The 18,235-nt window shown below is 44.5% G+C and overlaps 1 protein-coding gene across 1 annotated transcript in view; it reads right to left on the bottom strand.

Annotated features, from left to right (window-relative positions):
• LOC134666186 (uncharacterized) overlaps positions 1–18,235 on the bottom strand; it is a 129,806-nt gene that overhangs the window by 2,471 nt on the left and 109,100 nt on the right. Inside the window, exons 21-36 of the mRNA XM_063523337.1 lie at positions 17,410–17,697; positions 16,257–16,397; positions 14,685–14,802; positions 11,645–13,354; positions 9,470–9,611; positions 8,846–9,019; positions 7,950–8,052; positions 7,342–7,826; positions 7,097–7,166; positions 6,915–7,002; positions 6,454–6,616; positions 5,682–5,934; positions 5,268–5,446; positions 4,614–4,755; positions 4,207–4,316; positions 3,608–3,743 (exon numbers count right to left, since the gene is read on the bottom strand). Coding sequence (XP_063379407.1) covers positions 3,608–3,743; positions 4,207–4,316; positions 4,614–4,755; positions 5,268–5,446; positions 5,682–5,934; positions 6,454–6,616; positions 6,915–7,002; positions 7,097–7,166; positions 7,342–7,826; positions 7,950–8,052; positions 8,846–9,019; positions 9,470–9,611; positions 11,645–13,354; positions 14,685–14,802; positions 16,257–16,397; positions 17,410–17,697 — 4,302 coding nt within the window. The remainder of the gene's footprint in view (positions 1–3,607; positions 3,744–4,206; positions 4,317–4,613; positions 4,756–5,267; positions 5,447–5,681; positions 5,935–6,453; positions 6,617–6,914; positions 7,003–7,096; positions 7,167–7,341; positions 7,827–7,949; positions 8,053–8,845; positions 9,020–9,469; positions 9,612–11,644; positions 13,355–14,684; positions 14,803–16,256; positions 16,398–17,409; positions 17,698–18,235) is intronic.

Genomic DNA, 18,235 nt, shown 5'->3' with positions numbered 1-18,235 from the left:
CACATAAATGCCAGTATCATCTATGTTAATAATTGACCGTAGTTCTGTAGAAAGCGACCAACTTTAATATTACAAAGTGAATTACACCCTAACCACAAAAGAGATAGGTACAGAAATCAATCTACATACAAAGCGCGCTCGAGCAACGCACACATAGACACTGCTCACGGACACGATATCTCGGACCAGTTGGGACCAGTGCGAGCGCGAGTGCCATCCGCTTGAGACACGCGTCTGTGAACTTTTTTGTGCAATAATGGAGAAACAAAACAAAAAGTTATTATAACTGTACAGTGGACGGTTGTTTAAATTCAACATTTACCGGCGAATTGTCGTTTTTTAAGCTCCCAGTGGTTTCAGAGAGAATGCGTATGCGAATTTATTACATTGTACATGAGAATGCGAATTTATTACACTTTAAAATATAATAATCGTTGCGATAGGCAGACACTCATATTGGCACGTCTGTGCATATTGAGTGATCAGCACATTTAATGTAGATCTTGCGCCTCCACTCGATAAGGGATTTCCTCTTCGATCACGTAGAATAAGTATATATAATGTTAGTATAACAAGTATTAGGAGGATTAGAGTGTAGAAGCTGGAAGGTATTACATCTGTCAACCGGTATACTGTGTTTACTAAATCGCCCCTTTCCACCCCGGCGCTCCGCCTATTACATGGCGACCGTGACACGTGAGGACTTTGCGTGAGGATACTGCGGGTATAAGATCATCATGGACGACGACAGTGAAGAGGACTTTGAGGACGAGGCGGCGGCGTCGAACTTATCCAGTGATTTGTCTTGTTAATTGGTAATCAACAGTACCAAAATGAGAGTTCATAAACTGAAGAATGTGGTCATAATAGTGACCGTGGCCAGTATCAACATCGCTTCATTGGCTTCAGCGGGTTTGGATTTGACGGAGGTTCGAGATGTATGTCGGCGGCTACGCATCTGGGTCTGGTTACGCATTGCTGCCGGGTGCTGGGAGCGTCGCGTCGAGCGAGGTGGAATTTTTTAAGGGTATTTTGCGGTTTTTTTTATTTTATTTTTTATCTGTGTGAATTATTTTTCTACTTAGTTAACGTTAAGGATTTATTAGAAGTATTGCGTGTTATAAAGGTAGAAATAAGTTATTGACAGGAGATAAGTGTATTTATTAGTTAAAGATTGTTGCAAAGAAGTCGCAGCTGTGGATTTTAAAAAAATCGCGTTTAAAACGGTAGAAAGATTTGAGTATTTACTCTTGGAGATTCAGGGTAATAGTATGGTCGGATAATTACCGATTTTTATTTAAAGACGTCTCTTTCTTTGCGTTCTAAAAATGATTGTAACGAATTTATTTTTGCACACTTAACTATAATCGCGGTACGATTAGTGCGAATCAGCAAGGTCGAGGACGGGTGTATTTGCGCGAGTAGGCAGAAATCAAACAGTTGCTGTAGGTAAGATGGATAGTGTAATGTCAATGTTATTCAGCACGTGACTTAGATGACAAACGTAATTAATTTGTTTTTTTTTCGTGTCTAACGAAGATTATGTAAATATGTGGTCTTATAATACTAGTAATCACGTAGTGGTAACTTGTTCAAATAAGGAATTTATCAGATATGAGTTAAGAGTTGCTAGATTAGGATTCTAACGGATTATACTTAAACAAATAAACTGGACACGACACTCTGGTACTACGTCTTTAAAGCTTGGCCAGCCTAGAGTAGTAGATATCATAAATAGGATACAGGGAGATACAGAATTAATAATTTGCGCGAGTAAATAATGACGAGATTGATGGAAGATGCGTAATAGCGAACCGGTAAAAATGATACTGATAATGGTGTTGGGGTGAACTCTACAAATTATATAAATCAAGATCCTCCATGAACGAAGGCACGCTTAGACGTATCGTTACGAGACTTGATTATGTTATGGGAAGGTCCCAATGCAGACATTAGGGTTATGGCTCATTGTGGAAAAGGTTAAATGTAGTAGAGTTGTTATATATTAAAAATGAGCTCAAATAAAAAGTATGTTACGAGGTGAACTAAGTAAGGTTTTTCGCGCGGGACAAGATGAATTACCTAGGTTATGTATGAATTATTTCGTTGTTAACGAAAATTACCGATCGGGAAATGATTGAAGTTATACTAAAGGATTATTATTGTTACTAACTAGTGGACATGCTGGTAGTACTAAACGGATTGACGGTATGTAGAAGTACGAGTATTGTGGGAAAAACTACATTATATAAAACGATGTATAGATTCTCATAAACAGAAGTTAGCAGTAGACAAATGCGAGATAGTATTTTTATAATTACAGCTACCTATCACAGCTACAACATCTTTTGAGAAGGAATTTTTAGATTAGTTGTACTTGGATAAATAACTTTGAAGTGTGAAATGTTAATTGTGAAATGCAATGTTTGTGTTAGAAATAGTTTTTTTTTAATCAAATATATAAAATATTATATTATAAGTCAAACATTGTTAATTTTAAGATAGGTGATTTAGTATTAGTTAAAAATGAATGTTACTATAAATTAAATGACCTATATTTAGGACCATATAAAATAAAAGACATTATAGGTTCAAATTTAAAGGTAATTAAAAATAATACAGATTATTTAGTACATAAGAATAGAGTAAAGTTGTATCACCAATAGTCTTCTTTTCAGGGGAGGGAACCCCCTACCTTTTCAGGGGAGGTGCGATAGGCAGACACTCATATTGGCACGTCTGTGCATATTGAGTGATCAGCACATTTAATGTAGATCTTGCGCCTCCACTCGATAAGGGATTTCCTCTTCGATCACGTAGAATAAGTATATATAATGTTAGTATAACAAGTATTAGGAGGATTAGAGTGTAGAAGCTGGAAGGTATTACATCTGTCAACCGGTATACTGTGTTTACTAAATCGCCCCTTTCCACCCCGGCGCTCCGCCTATTACATCGTGCATTTCGCCAATCTCGAAATAATCGCAAGATATTTTCTGTGGCAAATTTGTAATATAACAATGACTTTAAAATGAAAATACCTATTTGAGTTATTAATGTTATTATTCATTTATATTTCCAAACTTCCCGTTTCATCCTCAACAATAAATCAAACAACTAGATACGAGATACGATACGATGGATACGAGTGCCACTACCACGATAGTTGTTTGTGCATAAGTCATAGTTCGCAACAATCGCAACCCTAGAGCGACCGCCGAGCGTAGGTATGAAAAGTAAAGTACATACATGTGATTGACTTCTGTACTTATCTGTTTTGTGCCCTAACTCAGTAGCATTGGTCGCTTTCTGCATTGATAAAAAAATTGAGTTGGTCATTTTCTGCATAACTACTTACGGTCAATTATTAGGTTATTGTAATTAAGTATTCACAACCAATGTTCTTTTCGTATTTCGTGTCTTTTTTTTTCGATATGGATCACCATCATATATAGTTTTGTAGGACTATAGTTAGGTGGTTTTATGGTATGGTACAGGTTGATTCACGAAAGCTGGACGATTTACTAATTGATAGAACGAAATACACATAGTTATTTTCATTCATTCAATTCGTCCCAGGTCCGAGTAAGAGTTAGAGCGTGCGTACCTTGTCCTTGGGCGTGTTGGGGTCGCCGGCCTCCAGCGCGAACATCTTCATCTTCTCCTTGAAGGACAGCTGCTCGGGCACCGGCGCCGCGCTCGTCGCCGCCTGCTTCTCCGCCAGCCGCCTCTGCCGCGGGTCCCTGCATCACACACACAAACATATTAGCTTTATTTAGCTTTAGCCAGGCAACATTTGCAAGCATGATTGAGCGGGCAAAATCTGATATGATCTAGCACCCCAAGTTTGTAAGAGACGCTATCACGTTCATGTAATGTGTGATAAACGCGATCGTAATACGAATTTAGAATGACCAATTTACATTTACAACTAATACTCTGTAGAACTTATAGCTAAGTCTCCCTTCTCCGATTTGGTCGGTTTTTTGGCGAGACTCGGTGAGCGGCTCTTGGCGAGTAATACAGCGGACACTTGCACCAATCCAACAACCCGGGGTTAACCGCTTAAACCTGGAATTGCCATGGTTACCAGTACAATTTGACACTGGGATAACGGTTTAACCGCTTAACCTCGGGATAGTGGAATGGTGCAACTGGTGCAAGTGGGCTTGAGTGGTCGGGTAACATGAACGAGTGACGCGGTACCTGTAGACCTCCTGCGCGCCGATGACGCCGGGCGTGTGCACGGCCGCGGCGGGCGGCGTGCTCGGCGACAGCCCGCCCGACAGCATGCTCTCCGCCTCCTCAATGAAGCGCTGCAACGTATTAGATCATATTATACTATATTTACTATCATCGGGAAGGACATATATTATGGCGTTGTTTCCGTGTGTTCCAGTTTTAGATTTTTTTTAAACGAATTTATCATGTGTTGTGGAACGGAAGATATGCCCATAGACATAGTGTGGTTATTAAAAGACAATTGGAATCGGTATAATCTGTGTGTATTTCACCTCATTCTAATAAATAAGCCCTCTAGGGATGTCGAAAACTAAAACCCGCTGCACTGATTGCGTTAGGTTTGTAGAGTGATGAAATGCAGAGTAACGTACGTCGGGGTCCTCGATGGGCGGCGTCTCGTGCAGCGGCGGCGGCGAGGAGGCGGGCGGCGCGGGCGGCGCGGGGGGGGCGGCGCGCTCGTGGAACGACACGCGCTTGTCGCGCGCCGCGCCCGGCCCCGAGCCCGGCGGGGAGCTGCGGATTATATACTTATTATTACATGGAATTTCATTCGGTTTAAGTGCTTCGTTGTGACATTCGGGACACGTTTGGTTTGCCAAACGTTCGCCCCGGAACCCTCAATTGCAACATACACAACTTAACCGGCCCATCAATAGTTTGAGCGTAGCATCTTTCTGACGGCGTCGGTATCCCCCGGTACAGTCGACGTCAAAGATATGTTTACATTTTTCGCCTTATTACAAAGGTGTAAATATATTTTTGACTTCCAACTGTACATACGTATTCTCCGCCAAATTTTGTTTTGTACTAACTACCGTCCTACGTGTATATATGTATTACCAAGGGAAAATAGATGTATGTGAGTCGCACAACCGATGAATATCTATATGACGACTTCGACTAGGATTCCGGAACTACGAAAGGTAGGTGACGCGACGGGTCGATGACAGAGAACAAACTGGATGCAAATGTTAATGAAGAGAATACTCAACAGGGGGTGTAATAGGGTTGTAGAAGATACGTACTGTGGGGTGTGCGCCTGAGCGGGCTTGGGTTGTTGCGGCGGCGACAGCGCTCTTGCGCGCGTGGCCATGACGGCGAACGACGAGCCGCGCTCCGGCGGCGGCGGCGCCAGCGACAGCCCGCCCAGCGCCTCCGCCGCCTCCGCTTCCGGCCCCGGACCCGGGCCCTGACCCGTTCCGCTCTGAAACAGGAAATATTTGTAACAAATGGTAATCTAAAATTTCTATACTGCTATTCTTCGTCTACCTTTTACGTACGTTAAACGTAAAAAAGCGATTCGACGGCTCTAGGTGTATGAATCCCCCTACCGGTAGTCTTCCTTCTTTAGAAATTACGGAATTTGGCAATTTGATCCGAAAAAGAAGACCCTGAAATGAATTGGAAGATGTCACAAAACAATGTGCGGGAGTGATCACCGTGTCGTGCGCGTATCCGTTGGTGTGGTCGGTGCGCGGCGCGTGGTTGGTCTTGAGGATGGACTTGGGCGGCTGCGGCGGCTGCGGCTGGTCGGGCTCGGGGTCGGACTCGGCGGCGTCGGCGGCGCCGTCCTCGGCCTGCTGCGTGGCGCGCCGCTCGAACTCGCGCTCCAGCTGCAGCGCGCGCAGCTGCTGGTTCTGGGCGGGCGTCCGCGCCGCGCCGAGACCTAGTAGTGATGCTATCGCTGCGTCCCTATAAAAGTACGATCGTCAACATCTATATCATAACATAAGTCGTAAAATCACGTTACAAAGTCGGCGATGGCTGATCACTCGTAAACGTGAGGAATAATTTGCTCTCATTAAGGCGGGTCGGTCGCACCAAATCGTCTGTTACCGTAACAACTTTCGCAAAATTTTATTGTATGGTAAGTTTGTTTACGTTGATTGACGTTGATCAATCCGTCAATACAAATCAAATTCTAGATGGGTAGTAGACCAGACGGTTTCTGATACGGGAAACAAAAACTAGTATACGATTAGGTCATGCAATAATTTACCAGGTTTGTCATATTTTAAAATCAGTCAATATTAACTATAGATCTCTAAGGGTCGGTTGTACCAAACCGTCTGTTACCGTTAAAGCGTTCGCTAAATTTTATTGTATGGTAAGTTTCATACTACACTGCTGATTGACGTTAATCAGCCCATTAAATGTGGTCGGTGCAACTGGCCCTAAATCTCAGATGGTATATTTAAATTAGTTGTTTACCGGCGACTGCGTGCATGTGCGCGGCGCTGCTCCTGCTGGCGCTCGCGCTCCTCGCGCTGCCAGGGGTTGTGCGCGGCCGGCCCGCTGCCCCCCGCCGGCCCCGGCGCCGGGTACGGCCCCGCCGGGCCCGGGGGAGGCTCCAGAGCCGAAGCCACGTACCGCTCTAAAAATAGATTAAGACAGATACAAATATATTCAATTAAATGTCAAATTAACCGCTGGGGTCATATAGCGTCATATAGCGTCGGTTGGAAAGTTACCTTTAAATCCCAAGGATGCGAAATAACACGTGCAATTTCATACAAAATGTTTGAAAAGACAAAAAGCACTAGGGCTTTTGTTTTCGTTGTACGTTTTAGATTTTAATAGACGCTAAACAACACCATGCAATTGACTACGGAAAAATAAATCGTCCGACGGCGTGCAAACTTGTATAACATAATAAACGAGTAGGTACTAACCGTCATCGGGTTGTATCGAACTCTGTTGCGGTTGCTGGTTGTGTTGGTGATAATGCTCTTCTAGTTCAGACTCTGGTCGTCTTGCTCCCTAAGAAAAACATAAACGATCAGTTTAAATTCTTAGCGTTCCAACCATCGTCATATAGATAGATACCAGACACACAATTTTAAGTGTATCGTACCTGAGGTTTGGGTGCTACTGGCGGCTGCGCGCGCTGTGGTGACGGCGGCCCCGGCGGGTGCCACTCGTACCTAAACAAATCACGATCGGATTGTAGTTGTGTGAAATCATTTGACACTAGCCACAAAAAAATAGTTTTATTATAAATAAACAATTTTGAGCATACGTACAGTACGAATACCTTTGATGGCTACTGTGACTTTGATTAGCTTAGATTTGTGTACACGACACAGTTAGTACACTCACCTCTGCTGTGGCTGATGCTGGTTGTGGTAGAGTTGTTGGGGCGGCGGGCTCTGCACGGGGGCATGCATGTGCTGATGTTGCTGGTGCATGTTTCCTTGCACGTTCCCTTGCATGCCTTGCATGTTTTGCTGCATGTTCTGCTGCATCGCCTGCATGCCCTGTTGCATGTTCGGCGACATGGGCTGCTGCATGTTGGGTGACATAGGCGGTTGCATGTTTGGCGACATGGGAGGTTGCATGTTCGGCGACATGGGAGGTTGCATGTTCGGCGGCATGTTGGGATGCATGTTGAGGTGGTTGGGGTAGTGCTGCTGGTGCATGGGGTGCACGTGCTGGGGGCTCATCATGCTCTGGTGCGGGTGCGCCGGGAGCGTGGCGGCCTTCTGCTGCGCCAGTTGGTACTGCATCTGCTGCCGCCGAGTCACTTCCTCGGACATCTCCGCTAGCTTGGCCGACCGCGCGTTTATGGCGTTCATTTGGTTTTGCTGGAACAAAAAAAGTGTGTAATTGGTATGACAAGTTATTCGCTGCGTTGCCACAGTTGCGTAATACTTGTATACCTTACAAGGTTTTCAAGAAAATGTATTTAGGGTGTATGCATAACGTACTTGATGTTGTTGAGGCGAATCGGGCGACGTCTCGAGAGGCGCGGGCGCGTAGTGCGCCGACTGTGGCCGGTTGCTGCCCGTCGAGCTGCGTAACGACGACCATCTGTGACAAAGTGGGATATTAGTACTCGTAATAATATGATGTGAATGCAGCAGATTTCTACTAAAGCAGAGACGCTTTGCTTTACGTATAGATTTTCGTACATTAACCCGCCTGTTGTTTTCTTTATCGTACGCGCATAATTATATTGCTTGAGATGAGATAGCGATATTCCGGGTACATTTTTACCCCCTTATTCATAAACGCGCTACAAACCTCAATAGCTATGAATCGTTTGTCTTTATCTGTCATTTTGACTTATCTATTTGTAAGAAAGGGATAACAATAACAACAATAGTTATTTGTTTTACAAGGGGGCAAAGTTGTTGTTTAACCGCTCGTGCTAATAATATTGATAGCCGAGCAAGCGAAAGATTCCAAAATTGAACCACGAGCGTAGCGAGTGGTTCGAAAAATGGAATCTTGAGCGTTGCGAGGGTTTCAAAGCACGAGGGTTAAACAAAATTTGCCCCCGAGTGAAACACAAAATTTTTCACCACACCAACCCGAAGCAAATTTTAAATGTAAAATATCAAATAAAATCAAACCAAATCAAATCCAAATCAATGTTATTAAATATTTATCATCCAAAATCATCATTTAAAAGTCAATTCTACCAGCAAACATAAGAAACTAACTCAAAATTTGCATTTGATTACTTTGTCTCACATGTGAATAAAATGCAACTTTGCTATCAGTTTTCGAAGTGCAAAGTAAGCCTTTCCGAGCTGGTGTGGTGAAAATATAATTTAACTAAATCAGGGCCGTAAAGTTTAACTTTATCCGTGGGGCTGACCTGTCGTGCAGGTTGTGGTGGGTGTGCGCGGGCAGGTTCTGGTAGAAGCCGTCGGCGGGCTGCGCGAGGTTGTGGCTGCTGCGCGACTTGCCGGCCCACACGCTGGCGGCCGGCCCCGCCGCGCCCACCTGGCTCACGTTGGCCACGCTGGCGCTCACCGGGTGCATGTTCACACTGAAAACAATACGAATGTTCAATGTTTCCTTTTTTAATGTGTTCATTGACATCTATACATACAATTAATACTAGTGTTATAACCTGTTATACGCTTTTAATATATTAAGTAGTAATCGCCGTGTACAGGAATTCTCCTAACGTTATCATTAAGGCTAAGTAACTTGATAAGAGTTTCTCATAAGACTTTGGGTAAAAAATCTTAGTAGAAGTACATTTACTGCACAAAATAAGTACATAACACAGATAAAACATAAAATACAGTAAATGTATGTATAATCGTATGACAGATGCGTAGACAATAACACCATATTCATAACACCAAGCCATGCAATATGGAGGCAATCCTCCATATTTGCTGTATATTGATCTTATCTCCGATCCGCTTGCATACTGTAGCAGCGCACTGATCCGCATCCAATATGGAGGGAGATGAAGAGGAAACGTTACCTGTGAGGCAGGGGCTGCGCGGGGTCGGGCGGCGGGTCGGCGTGGTGCAGCGCGGGCGTGCTCTTGCTGGGCTTGACGGGCTCGGCCGCCAGCCGCGACGGCAGGTCGCGCTCCGACGCGCGCCGCGCCGCGCCCAGGGGACCTGCGCACCAATACTCACGTCATACACCATGCCGACATATATGCATGAACAACACTAACATTCTAACGCGCGCGGGTCATTATAAGGGTATAAAGAAACCTAATATTTCGTGACTCGCCTGCACTAATGATTAAAATCAATAATATATTAAAGTGTCAGGTAATTTAAAGACTGTTGCATGTTCTTGTTCATCGAAGTATGTACGTCTTCGTACCTGATGTAATAAGGGGTTGTACGGTTCAGTAATAATAATACATACATATAGGGCTCGAGCATTATAATAAACAATAGTACATTACTACAGAGGCCGGGACGAAAGGGGTTGCCGGCCGAAGACATATAGACTATATAGGACATATAGGATACATATAGGAGACATATAGGATAGGTCTGAGCGCGGGCAACCCCATTTCCCGCCGAGGTATGTATAGTGCTTTTCTCAAACATGCAATGAAATAAATAAAATAAAAAATCTACGAAACCCAAGTTTTATTTATAGAAAAAACTAAAAGTAAACTACATCCAAAATATAACCAACACGTACCTATATCATTATCATGCGTATGTTTTACACGAGTCGTGTATTTTTACTACCCGTATATTTTCATGTATCTTTGATTTTTTTCGCCTTGTATCCGTCTGACTGTCGTTTTCGTCACATAAGTTTACATAGTCTTTCATGTTGATATCATGTTTCACATACATCGTTGCTTTATGCATGGAGTAAATAAGTATAATTTCCACAGTGTTGACGAATTTGTAGCTACATTCATTTAAAATATGCCACAAAACTGTTTCTAATAAACTGTAAGGCATTTTTCTTAGTTTCTCAAATAATAAAATTGCCATAAGCAACCATATACATACTTCGTCTTTGACTTGGCGGCAGAGGCAGCAAGTTATTTAAAATCAATTCTGCTTACGCTGCCAATTCCAACACCTACGATTACAATTAATATTAATTTCATTATTTCGTCGGAACTCATATTAAAGTCAAAAAATCAACAACGCACCATAAATCCAATAAAACAGAATGAATATTTTTCAACTTTACCTCCATAACAATTAAAAAAATATAACTACGCGTGTTTGAGTAGACCTTTTTACCGCTAACGTTTAGATGAAATATTTTAAATGTTTTTATTTGTGTAGTTAAACTTATAATTTAAAATTATAAAATTATAGAATGTATTATTTATTAAGTTCATGTTGATTTTATACAAATAAAACTGCAAATTATAGCAAACATTGGTTTTTGTTTTTTTTTTATAGGCGTAGTGGCAGAGTGTCATTACGAACCATAAAGCAAATACTGCCTCTAGTTTTTTTTAATGGATGAATGCCACGATGCTGTGTCACAAATATCTGTGAAATGAAAATTAAAAAAGAGGACTTTGCCGGCCTAGGCCTGCAAGATGTGTATGAAATTCCATTAACGACCTTTTGTCCTAGCCGCACCTGAAACGTCATACTTCGCAGCCTATTATAAGGAACATAACATCAATATTTCATTGCATGTTTGAGAAAAGTATATTATTAAACGGACGATGCCTCTCCTTATTCTTAGTATAATGTACCTGTCAGACATACAAATTATTCCATCTCAAGAAACTTGAGGCGGAATATTTTATAACCACATAATAATGCTTTCTTATTAGAATCTACTGTTGCACTTGCAAAAACAATAAAAGTAATTCAAGATTGACGGGCATTCCCTTATTTGTTCCATAATAATTATTAACCAACACTGAGAACAAAACGATTCAACATCGTATAAAAAAATATAGTATGAAACAAATTAGAAGCACTCGTTCCTTGCCACCTACCCATAAACAAAATCCCTCGACATTATAATAAGGCTCTGCAGTGATATCGCAAATAAAAACGAAGAAACTAAGACGAAAATAACGACACAGTGACATTTAGTTCTACGAACAAATAAAAGTGTCCGCATGCTCGAACCAAAAATAAGGTGCTCTCGTGGGAAGTGTGCGCACGGCTATAACACACCTATCATGCGTGTGCGGTCTTACACGGGGCCACGGCGGGGCAGCTGTGGCGCGCGGCCAGCGCGGCGCACGCGGCGCGCCCGCGCGCGCTGCCGGCGCTGATGTTGGGGCAGCTCTGCACCACCGCCGAGTACGACGGCCGCCGTGACGCGCCCCGAGACACGTCCAAAAGCGAAATAGAACTCTTTTGCGACAAAATATCCTCGGCGACGGGCGCTTTTGAACTCGATTCGGCGCTACTTTTAAGCGATTCTTTGCTCTGTCTCGTATCCGAGGTGACGCTCGATTGGTTCGATTTCAGTCTTATGTTCTCCAGCGTGATCACTTTGGGTTTTTTGTCTATTATTTCGTTGAATACGTAAGCGGTGGCGTTGTTGTCGGAGTGTTCCTCGGAGGGCAGGTTGGGCAGCTCGAACTCGTTGCCCTGCGCGAGCGTGTCCTCGCTGCCCCGCGACCCGTACCGCGACCAGTCCTCCAGTTGTATCAGAATGCTCTTCACCTCGTATTCGGACATTTTCTCCCCCTTCGTTTCGCTAGTGTCCGTTATTAACGACTCGTACTGTATATCGACTAAACTAGAGCTAGCGGGTAAATTTTCTTTCAATCTAAAAGGTTTTTCATTTCGACAACTAAGATTAGGACTCGACTGGCAGTTTCTCTTATAGTTTTTGACACAGTATCGCAGGTTGATGTCGTTGAACCGTTTCGTTAGAGCTTTAACCCTACCGAAGGCGGGGCGATACTCGTCGGGCGACTTCCACGATTTACGATCGACGCTATCTAGAACCTGCTTCGCCCCCGCCTCCACAGGAGTCGGGAAATTGCTTCTCCCGAATATATTTTTATCGTTTATCGTATCGTCGAACGACTCTGACGTAGAATTCGAGGGTTCCGCGGCGCCCTCGGATTTACTAGAATACGACTTCGTCATAGTGAACAACGCTCTTCTTAACCTACAATGTATATCTTCTATTTTATTGGCATCCTTACTGACATCTAATTTGAGCTCGAGCTTTCTGCCCTGCGGAGTCGGGGGCGCGGGGTAATGTTTCACGTCGACGTCCATGGGGGAGGAGGGAGTCTGGCAGACGGCGTCGGCCGTCTCGGGCTTGTCGTCGGGCCGGTCGAGGGACATCGAGGGGAGGATGCGGCGGGTCTTGGGCGTCGCGACGCGCGCGTCCTCGAAGATGAACGGTTCGAAGGCGGGCTCGTCGATGTAGGGGATCTGGGGCGCCTCGGGCTGTGGCGTGCGGCAGCACTCGCACGCGCTGACGCACTCGTCGGGCACGGTGCAGCGGCGCCGGAACTGCGGCCGCTCGTCGCGGAACAGCTCGAGCGTGAGCCGCGTGTCGATGGGCCGCATCTGCGGCGGCAGGCGCGGCGGCTCGCCCTCGGGCTCGGCGGCCGCGGGCGGGCAGGGCGGCGGCGGCGGCTCCGGCACGTGGCTGTCGTACGTGGTGTCGCTGCCGGCCTGCTGCTCGTCGAAGTCCTCGCACGTGAACGTGAATATGGGTATCGGTCGCGGCGGCGGCGGGCCCTTCAGCTCGAGCGGGCAGCCCGGCGTGTCCGGGGACAGGTCCTCCTGCAGCTGGTTGTTCTCGCGGTCCAACGTTATGATCAGTCGCGGGATGGAGCCGTGGTAGTGCGGGTGACACTCCTCGCTCTCCGAGGTGCTAGATTCTGTGGACTCGTCTCTGAGGAGGTGACATCGGTCGTGACACGGACGCCGATATCCTGTAATGGAATTAGTGCTTTGAACGACGAATTATATTCGTGTTGAGTTCTGAGCGCCCGTAAATGCGTGACTGTTATTTGAAACGGATTTGGAGAATCTCAGGACTCAAATATTTGGTAAACACTGAACACAATTACACAGATGAGCTGTAAACTTAAGAAAAAAAAGCCACAGACCGACAAGAAAACTACGACAACAGCAATCACGGATCAAACAAAAAAAGACAAAACTGAAAAAAAGGGACATCCGAGCATTTAGTCCGAAAACAAAATTTGGTAAATTACGAAATTTTCGGAATAAATGACTACAATTGAAAAACCATTAGGCATCTCGGTACTCATATGTCATTATAGTAGAGTTCAGAGATGCGCGAGGATTTAACAGCCGCAACAAAATAGACGAGCGCTGTGCTCGTAACGTTGAAGCGCAAAGTAAAATTACAGAACCGACAGACTGGGTTTGTAGGATAAAGAGATTGGGAACAATTGGTAAATGGAAATATTTACAGACGGGATTGATACTTGGAAGAAAATAAAGGTGACACTTTCACTGGCATTACGTACTGCTGACAAGCGGTATAGCGCGTCGCTTTTTAAGGCAGTGAAAGAGTGGATAGAGCAGGATGGAGGACAGGTGCGGGGGGGGGGGGGCTGGACCTGCGGTGGCGAGCTCGGAGCGCGGGGAGGCGGGGCGCAGCAGCGCGGGGTGCGGGTTGGTGAAGGTGCCGCTGTTGCGCCGCAGCCGGTGCTCGTACTCCACCTCCGCCTCCGCCCCGGCCGGCTCCAGCGCTACCCAATACACCCGTTAGCGCACATTACACTACATACACTATATATGTATTTCCACGCGTTCACTCACATGGAATCAACTCATAGATACACTGAAAAGTAAAACGGCCTCTCTGTTGCTTAATGTTTAGAAAGCTGTATTAGCATTTTGGGTCAATATTCATGCTAATTCATCTAAATCACCGCGTAACCCCCATAACGGGGCATTTACCTTAAAACTAACTGGTGATAAGTAACCTCACAGTTTTTGCTAGCTGTATAAATAAATATGTTCAAAGAATAAGAATCCATATACTTGTGTTGAACTATCCTATCTATCATTGTTAAGATCAAGTTATTAATTTAAAAAAATGATATTATAAACTGGGATACAATATTTCAACAAAATACTAACACATATGTCACGTAATACAAATCACGTGAGCAGTTTTCGAGGTTCGCAAATAGACATAATCACTCGATCTAAAGAGACCTTAAACGTTTGATCGTAAACTCGTGTTTGGCACTGCATTATATGTATAGAGTAGGTATTGGGGCTCACCCTGCTTGTTGTTGTAGGCGGGCTGGTGCAGCAGCGTGGCCAGCCCGTGCAGCACGGCGCCCTGCTTGGCCACCTCCAGCGTCACCGTGGGCCCCGTGCGCACCAGGTACTCCGCCGCCTGCCGACATCACTACCGTTGTACAGTCGCCATCATATATATCAGAGCGGCCAAGGTACTCATAAATATCTGAGCACGCCTCTATTGTCAAGGCGTTAGAGTGCTTGTTCAGATATTGAGAACACCTTGGCCGCTCCGATATATCTGATGGCGACTGTACTACCATGAACATACTGTGTCGACTTCTCATATTATAACATGCAGGAAAATAAAACTTTAGGCGACATTAAAATATTATTTATTATATTATTATTATTTTCTTCGCTCGGCTCGTTTTGTGTGGGCCCGCGAAATGTGTGTGTGCATATACGATCACGGACTGCACGTCGATACCGAGAGCGTTAATAACACAGAATAATATGAATTCCGCGTCGAACGCCCCTCGTATCGAAGAAGACTAAAGGCCAGGCCACACCGGATGCGTGTGCGTGACGTGCGCGTGCACGTACGCGTCCCGCTGCGTTGTAGAATATGAAAACTCATAAGAGAGGACACACCGCTTGCGTGACGTGTGCGTGACGTGCGCGTACGCGTGACTTGCACGCAACGCAGCTCCTACGAGACAAACCGGCTGCGTGCTGCGTGCACGCGTCCACGCAGCGGAGCGGCAACGTCGCTTCGTTGCGTGCAGTTATGACGTTGTGTTTAACTGCGTTCCCTATGAGAGGGCGAACCGAGCAGGTTCGGACGCGCACAGCTCGGTGCTGCATAGGTGCTGTGCGTGTACACGCGCAGCCACTTGTATTTATTTACAACTCAGCCGGTGCGCGTGCTGGTTTTTAATACGGATTCAGTGATAAAAGAAAAACTAATTAAAATCGTTCGTCAATACGAATGTATATTTACAACATAGCACAAAGATTACAAAAAATACGTCTTATAAAATTTAGTTTGGCCTGTGGAAACAAATCGCTTTTAGGTATTAACGATACTATTGGAAAACAAGGTTGTATTGTGAACTATTGTGTGTCGGTGAATAAATATTATGTACTCTCAGTTATCTCGATTCAAATATGAGACATTTTTTTCCTCTAATTGCAATGGCGGCATTAGGTGAGCTGCTTCCATTTGCAACGGGAGTTATAATAAGATATAGGTACTGTCACAGGAGTATTTTATTTTACTGCACGCATGACTGAGCTGCAGCGTGCGCCTGCGTGGCGTGTGCAGCACACTGCGTGGCGTGCGCTGCGTGACGTGTGCGTCACCCGGTGTGACAGGGGTGCTGCGCACGTCACGCAGCTCACGCCACGCAGCGTGCTGCACACGCAGCCGGTGTGGCTCGGCCTTAAACGCCTCAGCCTATTGGTACTAATGTACATCTTCGAAGCCTAAGTCAACCGGCTAAATTAGATGTATGGCGGTCGGCGTGAGCGTCAAGCGTGCCCGCTCGAAACGTGCGGTCCGTGGTATTAATGGTGGTGTCTTGTAGCGACAGGTGTGTGTTGACGCACCTTCTCCTGCGTGATGCCGACAAGCGACTGGCCGTCGACGGACAGCAGCTGGTCGCCGGCCGCCAGCCGCCCGTCCGCCGCCGCCGCGCCGCCCGGCACCACCGACTTGATGTAGATACCCAACTTGCTTTGACCCGCACCCTGTCAAATAAATCATGTCATTTATATAAATTGATTATCACGGAAAATATCTGATACCATATCCCCAGAAACATTTTGTAATCGTGGAAAGATGATGAGGTTACGTTGAGCTGAGGCCTCGCTTGTAACTAGAAAACTGTTTTCCTACGCTTAATATAACCTGTGAGGTGTCCTTTAAAAATAACAAGTCTTGAACTAGGTAACCAATCAATCAATCAATCAATCAATCAATATTTTTTATTGCGAGAACATAGTTGAATTATGTACATCATCATATCAGCCCTTTATCGCCCACTGCTGAGCATAGGCCTCTCTTCTAGTACGCCACTTGTCCCGGTCCGGTCAATTATGTACATATAAGGTGATAACATTTTTAAAAGCGTCTTATGTTCTACCAAAGAAGGCATGCAATATAATATTTACAATAAGCTATTCACAAGTACAAAAACAAACGAACAAATCAATATATACACTAATGTCAAAAAATAATAGAAAATCAAATGTCTAAATATTACACAAAAATAAATTACTTGGTCAAATCAAAACAAATAGGTACGTAACAATTTTATAGTATTAAGTAATGATGTCAGATTTTATGGTTATTAGGATCTTGGCAACTAAATATTATTTACTAAATAATCCTTTACGGAGTAAAAACATTTGTCTAGCAGCCATTTCGTAAGTGTTTTCTTGAAACAATTTGTAGGACATTCTATGATACATTTAGGCAGCTGGTTATAAATTTGGATAGCCATACAGAACGAGTTGTTTTTGTGAAGCTTAACTCTAGAACTCGGCAAGAATAATTTATCTTTGTTTCTAGTGGATCTTGGATTATACCCAGATTGAAGGGCTCATTTAGACTGTGCGAGAACTCGCATGCGAGTTTCATTACATAGCGGTTTTTGATAGGTCTGATGAATTGGACGTAACCAACAGTCCGCAATGTAACTAAAATCGCGTGCGAGATCGCGCTTCGTCTAAATAGGACTTAAATCCGAGGACAACTTACTTTAGCGGCAACAATGCTGAGTCCCATTCCATTAGAGTTCTTATTGAGCTGTATGATGTGCACGGCGGGGTCGGGCGGCCGGCGGTGCAGGGCGCCGTAGCCCGTCATGTAGACGGTCCACACGCCGCGCGCGTGCGGCTGGTGCGCGAGCCGGCACAGCCCGCCGCGCTGCAGCGGCGCCACGAACTCCGCCAGCCCGGGCGGCACGCCGCGGACCACTTCCGCGCTGAAACCGTCGCCGGGGATCAGCAGCCCTACGCCGAGCCATGAGCTCTCTTCTAGCGTTATCTGTAAAGTTTACAAGTATTAAAAGGTATCCTAGCAAATTTAAAATTAAATAAAATTGGATAAAATATATACGAGATGGCTTCTATCCTGCGAAACGTCTTATTGCATTAGTGAAGGTGCTGTAACTTAATAGCCCAAGCCGCTAAGGGTCAGTTGCACCGAACTGTCTCACCGTTCGGTAAATTTTATTGTAAGGAAAGTTTCATACTCATTCCCTTGCTCGAGGTATATATATATATAACTCGGGAACTGTAATAAGGGGTCATCCATTAATTACGTCACACAAATTTCTAGGTTTTTTGATTTGGCATTTGGCAAACCCCTCCCCCCTAGTGTGACGTCACATTTTTTCTACGAAATCGCCAAATGGAATTAAGTAAGTACCTAAGTATTATTAATATTTTATCAAAATATTTTTGACGATATAAATATTAGTAATTTTATAACCCAAAACTGCTTAGAAAAGAAAATTAAACGAATAAAAACGATTATCGTTTTAAAAACTTGTTATTTATTATATGTACAGCGAATAAAATAA

The sequence above is a fragment of the Cydia fagiglandana genome, chromosome 7 (assembly GCF_963556715.1).
Source record: "Cydia fagiglandana chromosome 7, ilCydFagi1.1, whole genome shotgun sequence".
NCBI classification, from domain to species: domain Eukaryota; kingdom Metazoa; phylum Arthropoda; class Insecta; order Lepidoptera; family Tortricidae; genus Cydia; species Cydia fagiglandana.
Note: the sequence above shows the minus strand (reverse complement) of the source record. Positions and strands in the feature narration are given on the sequence as shown.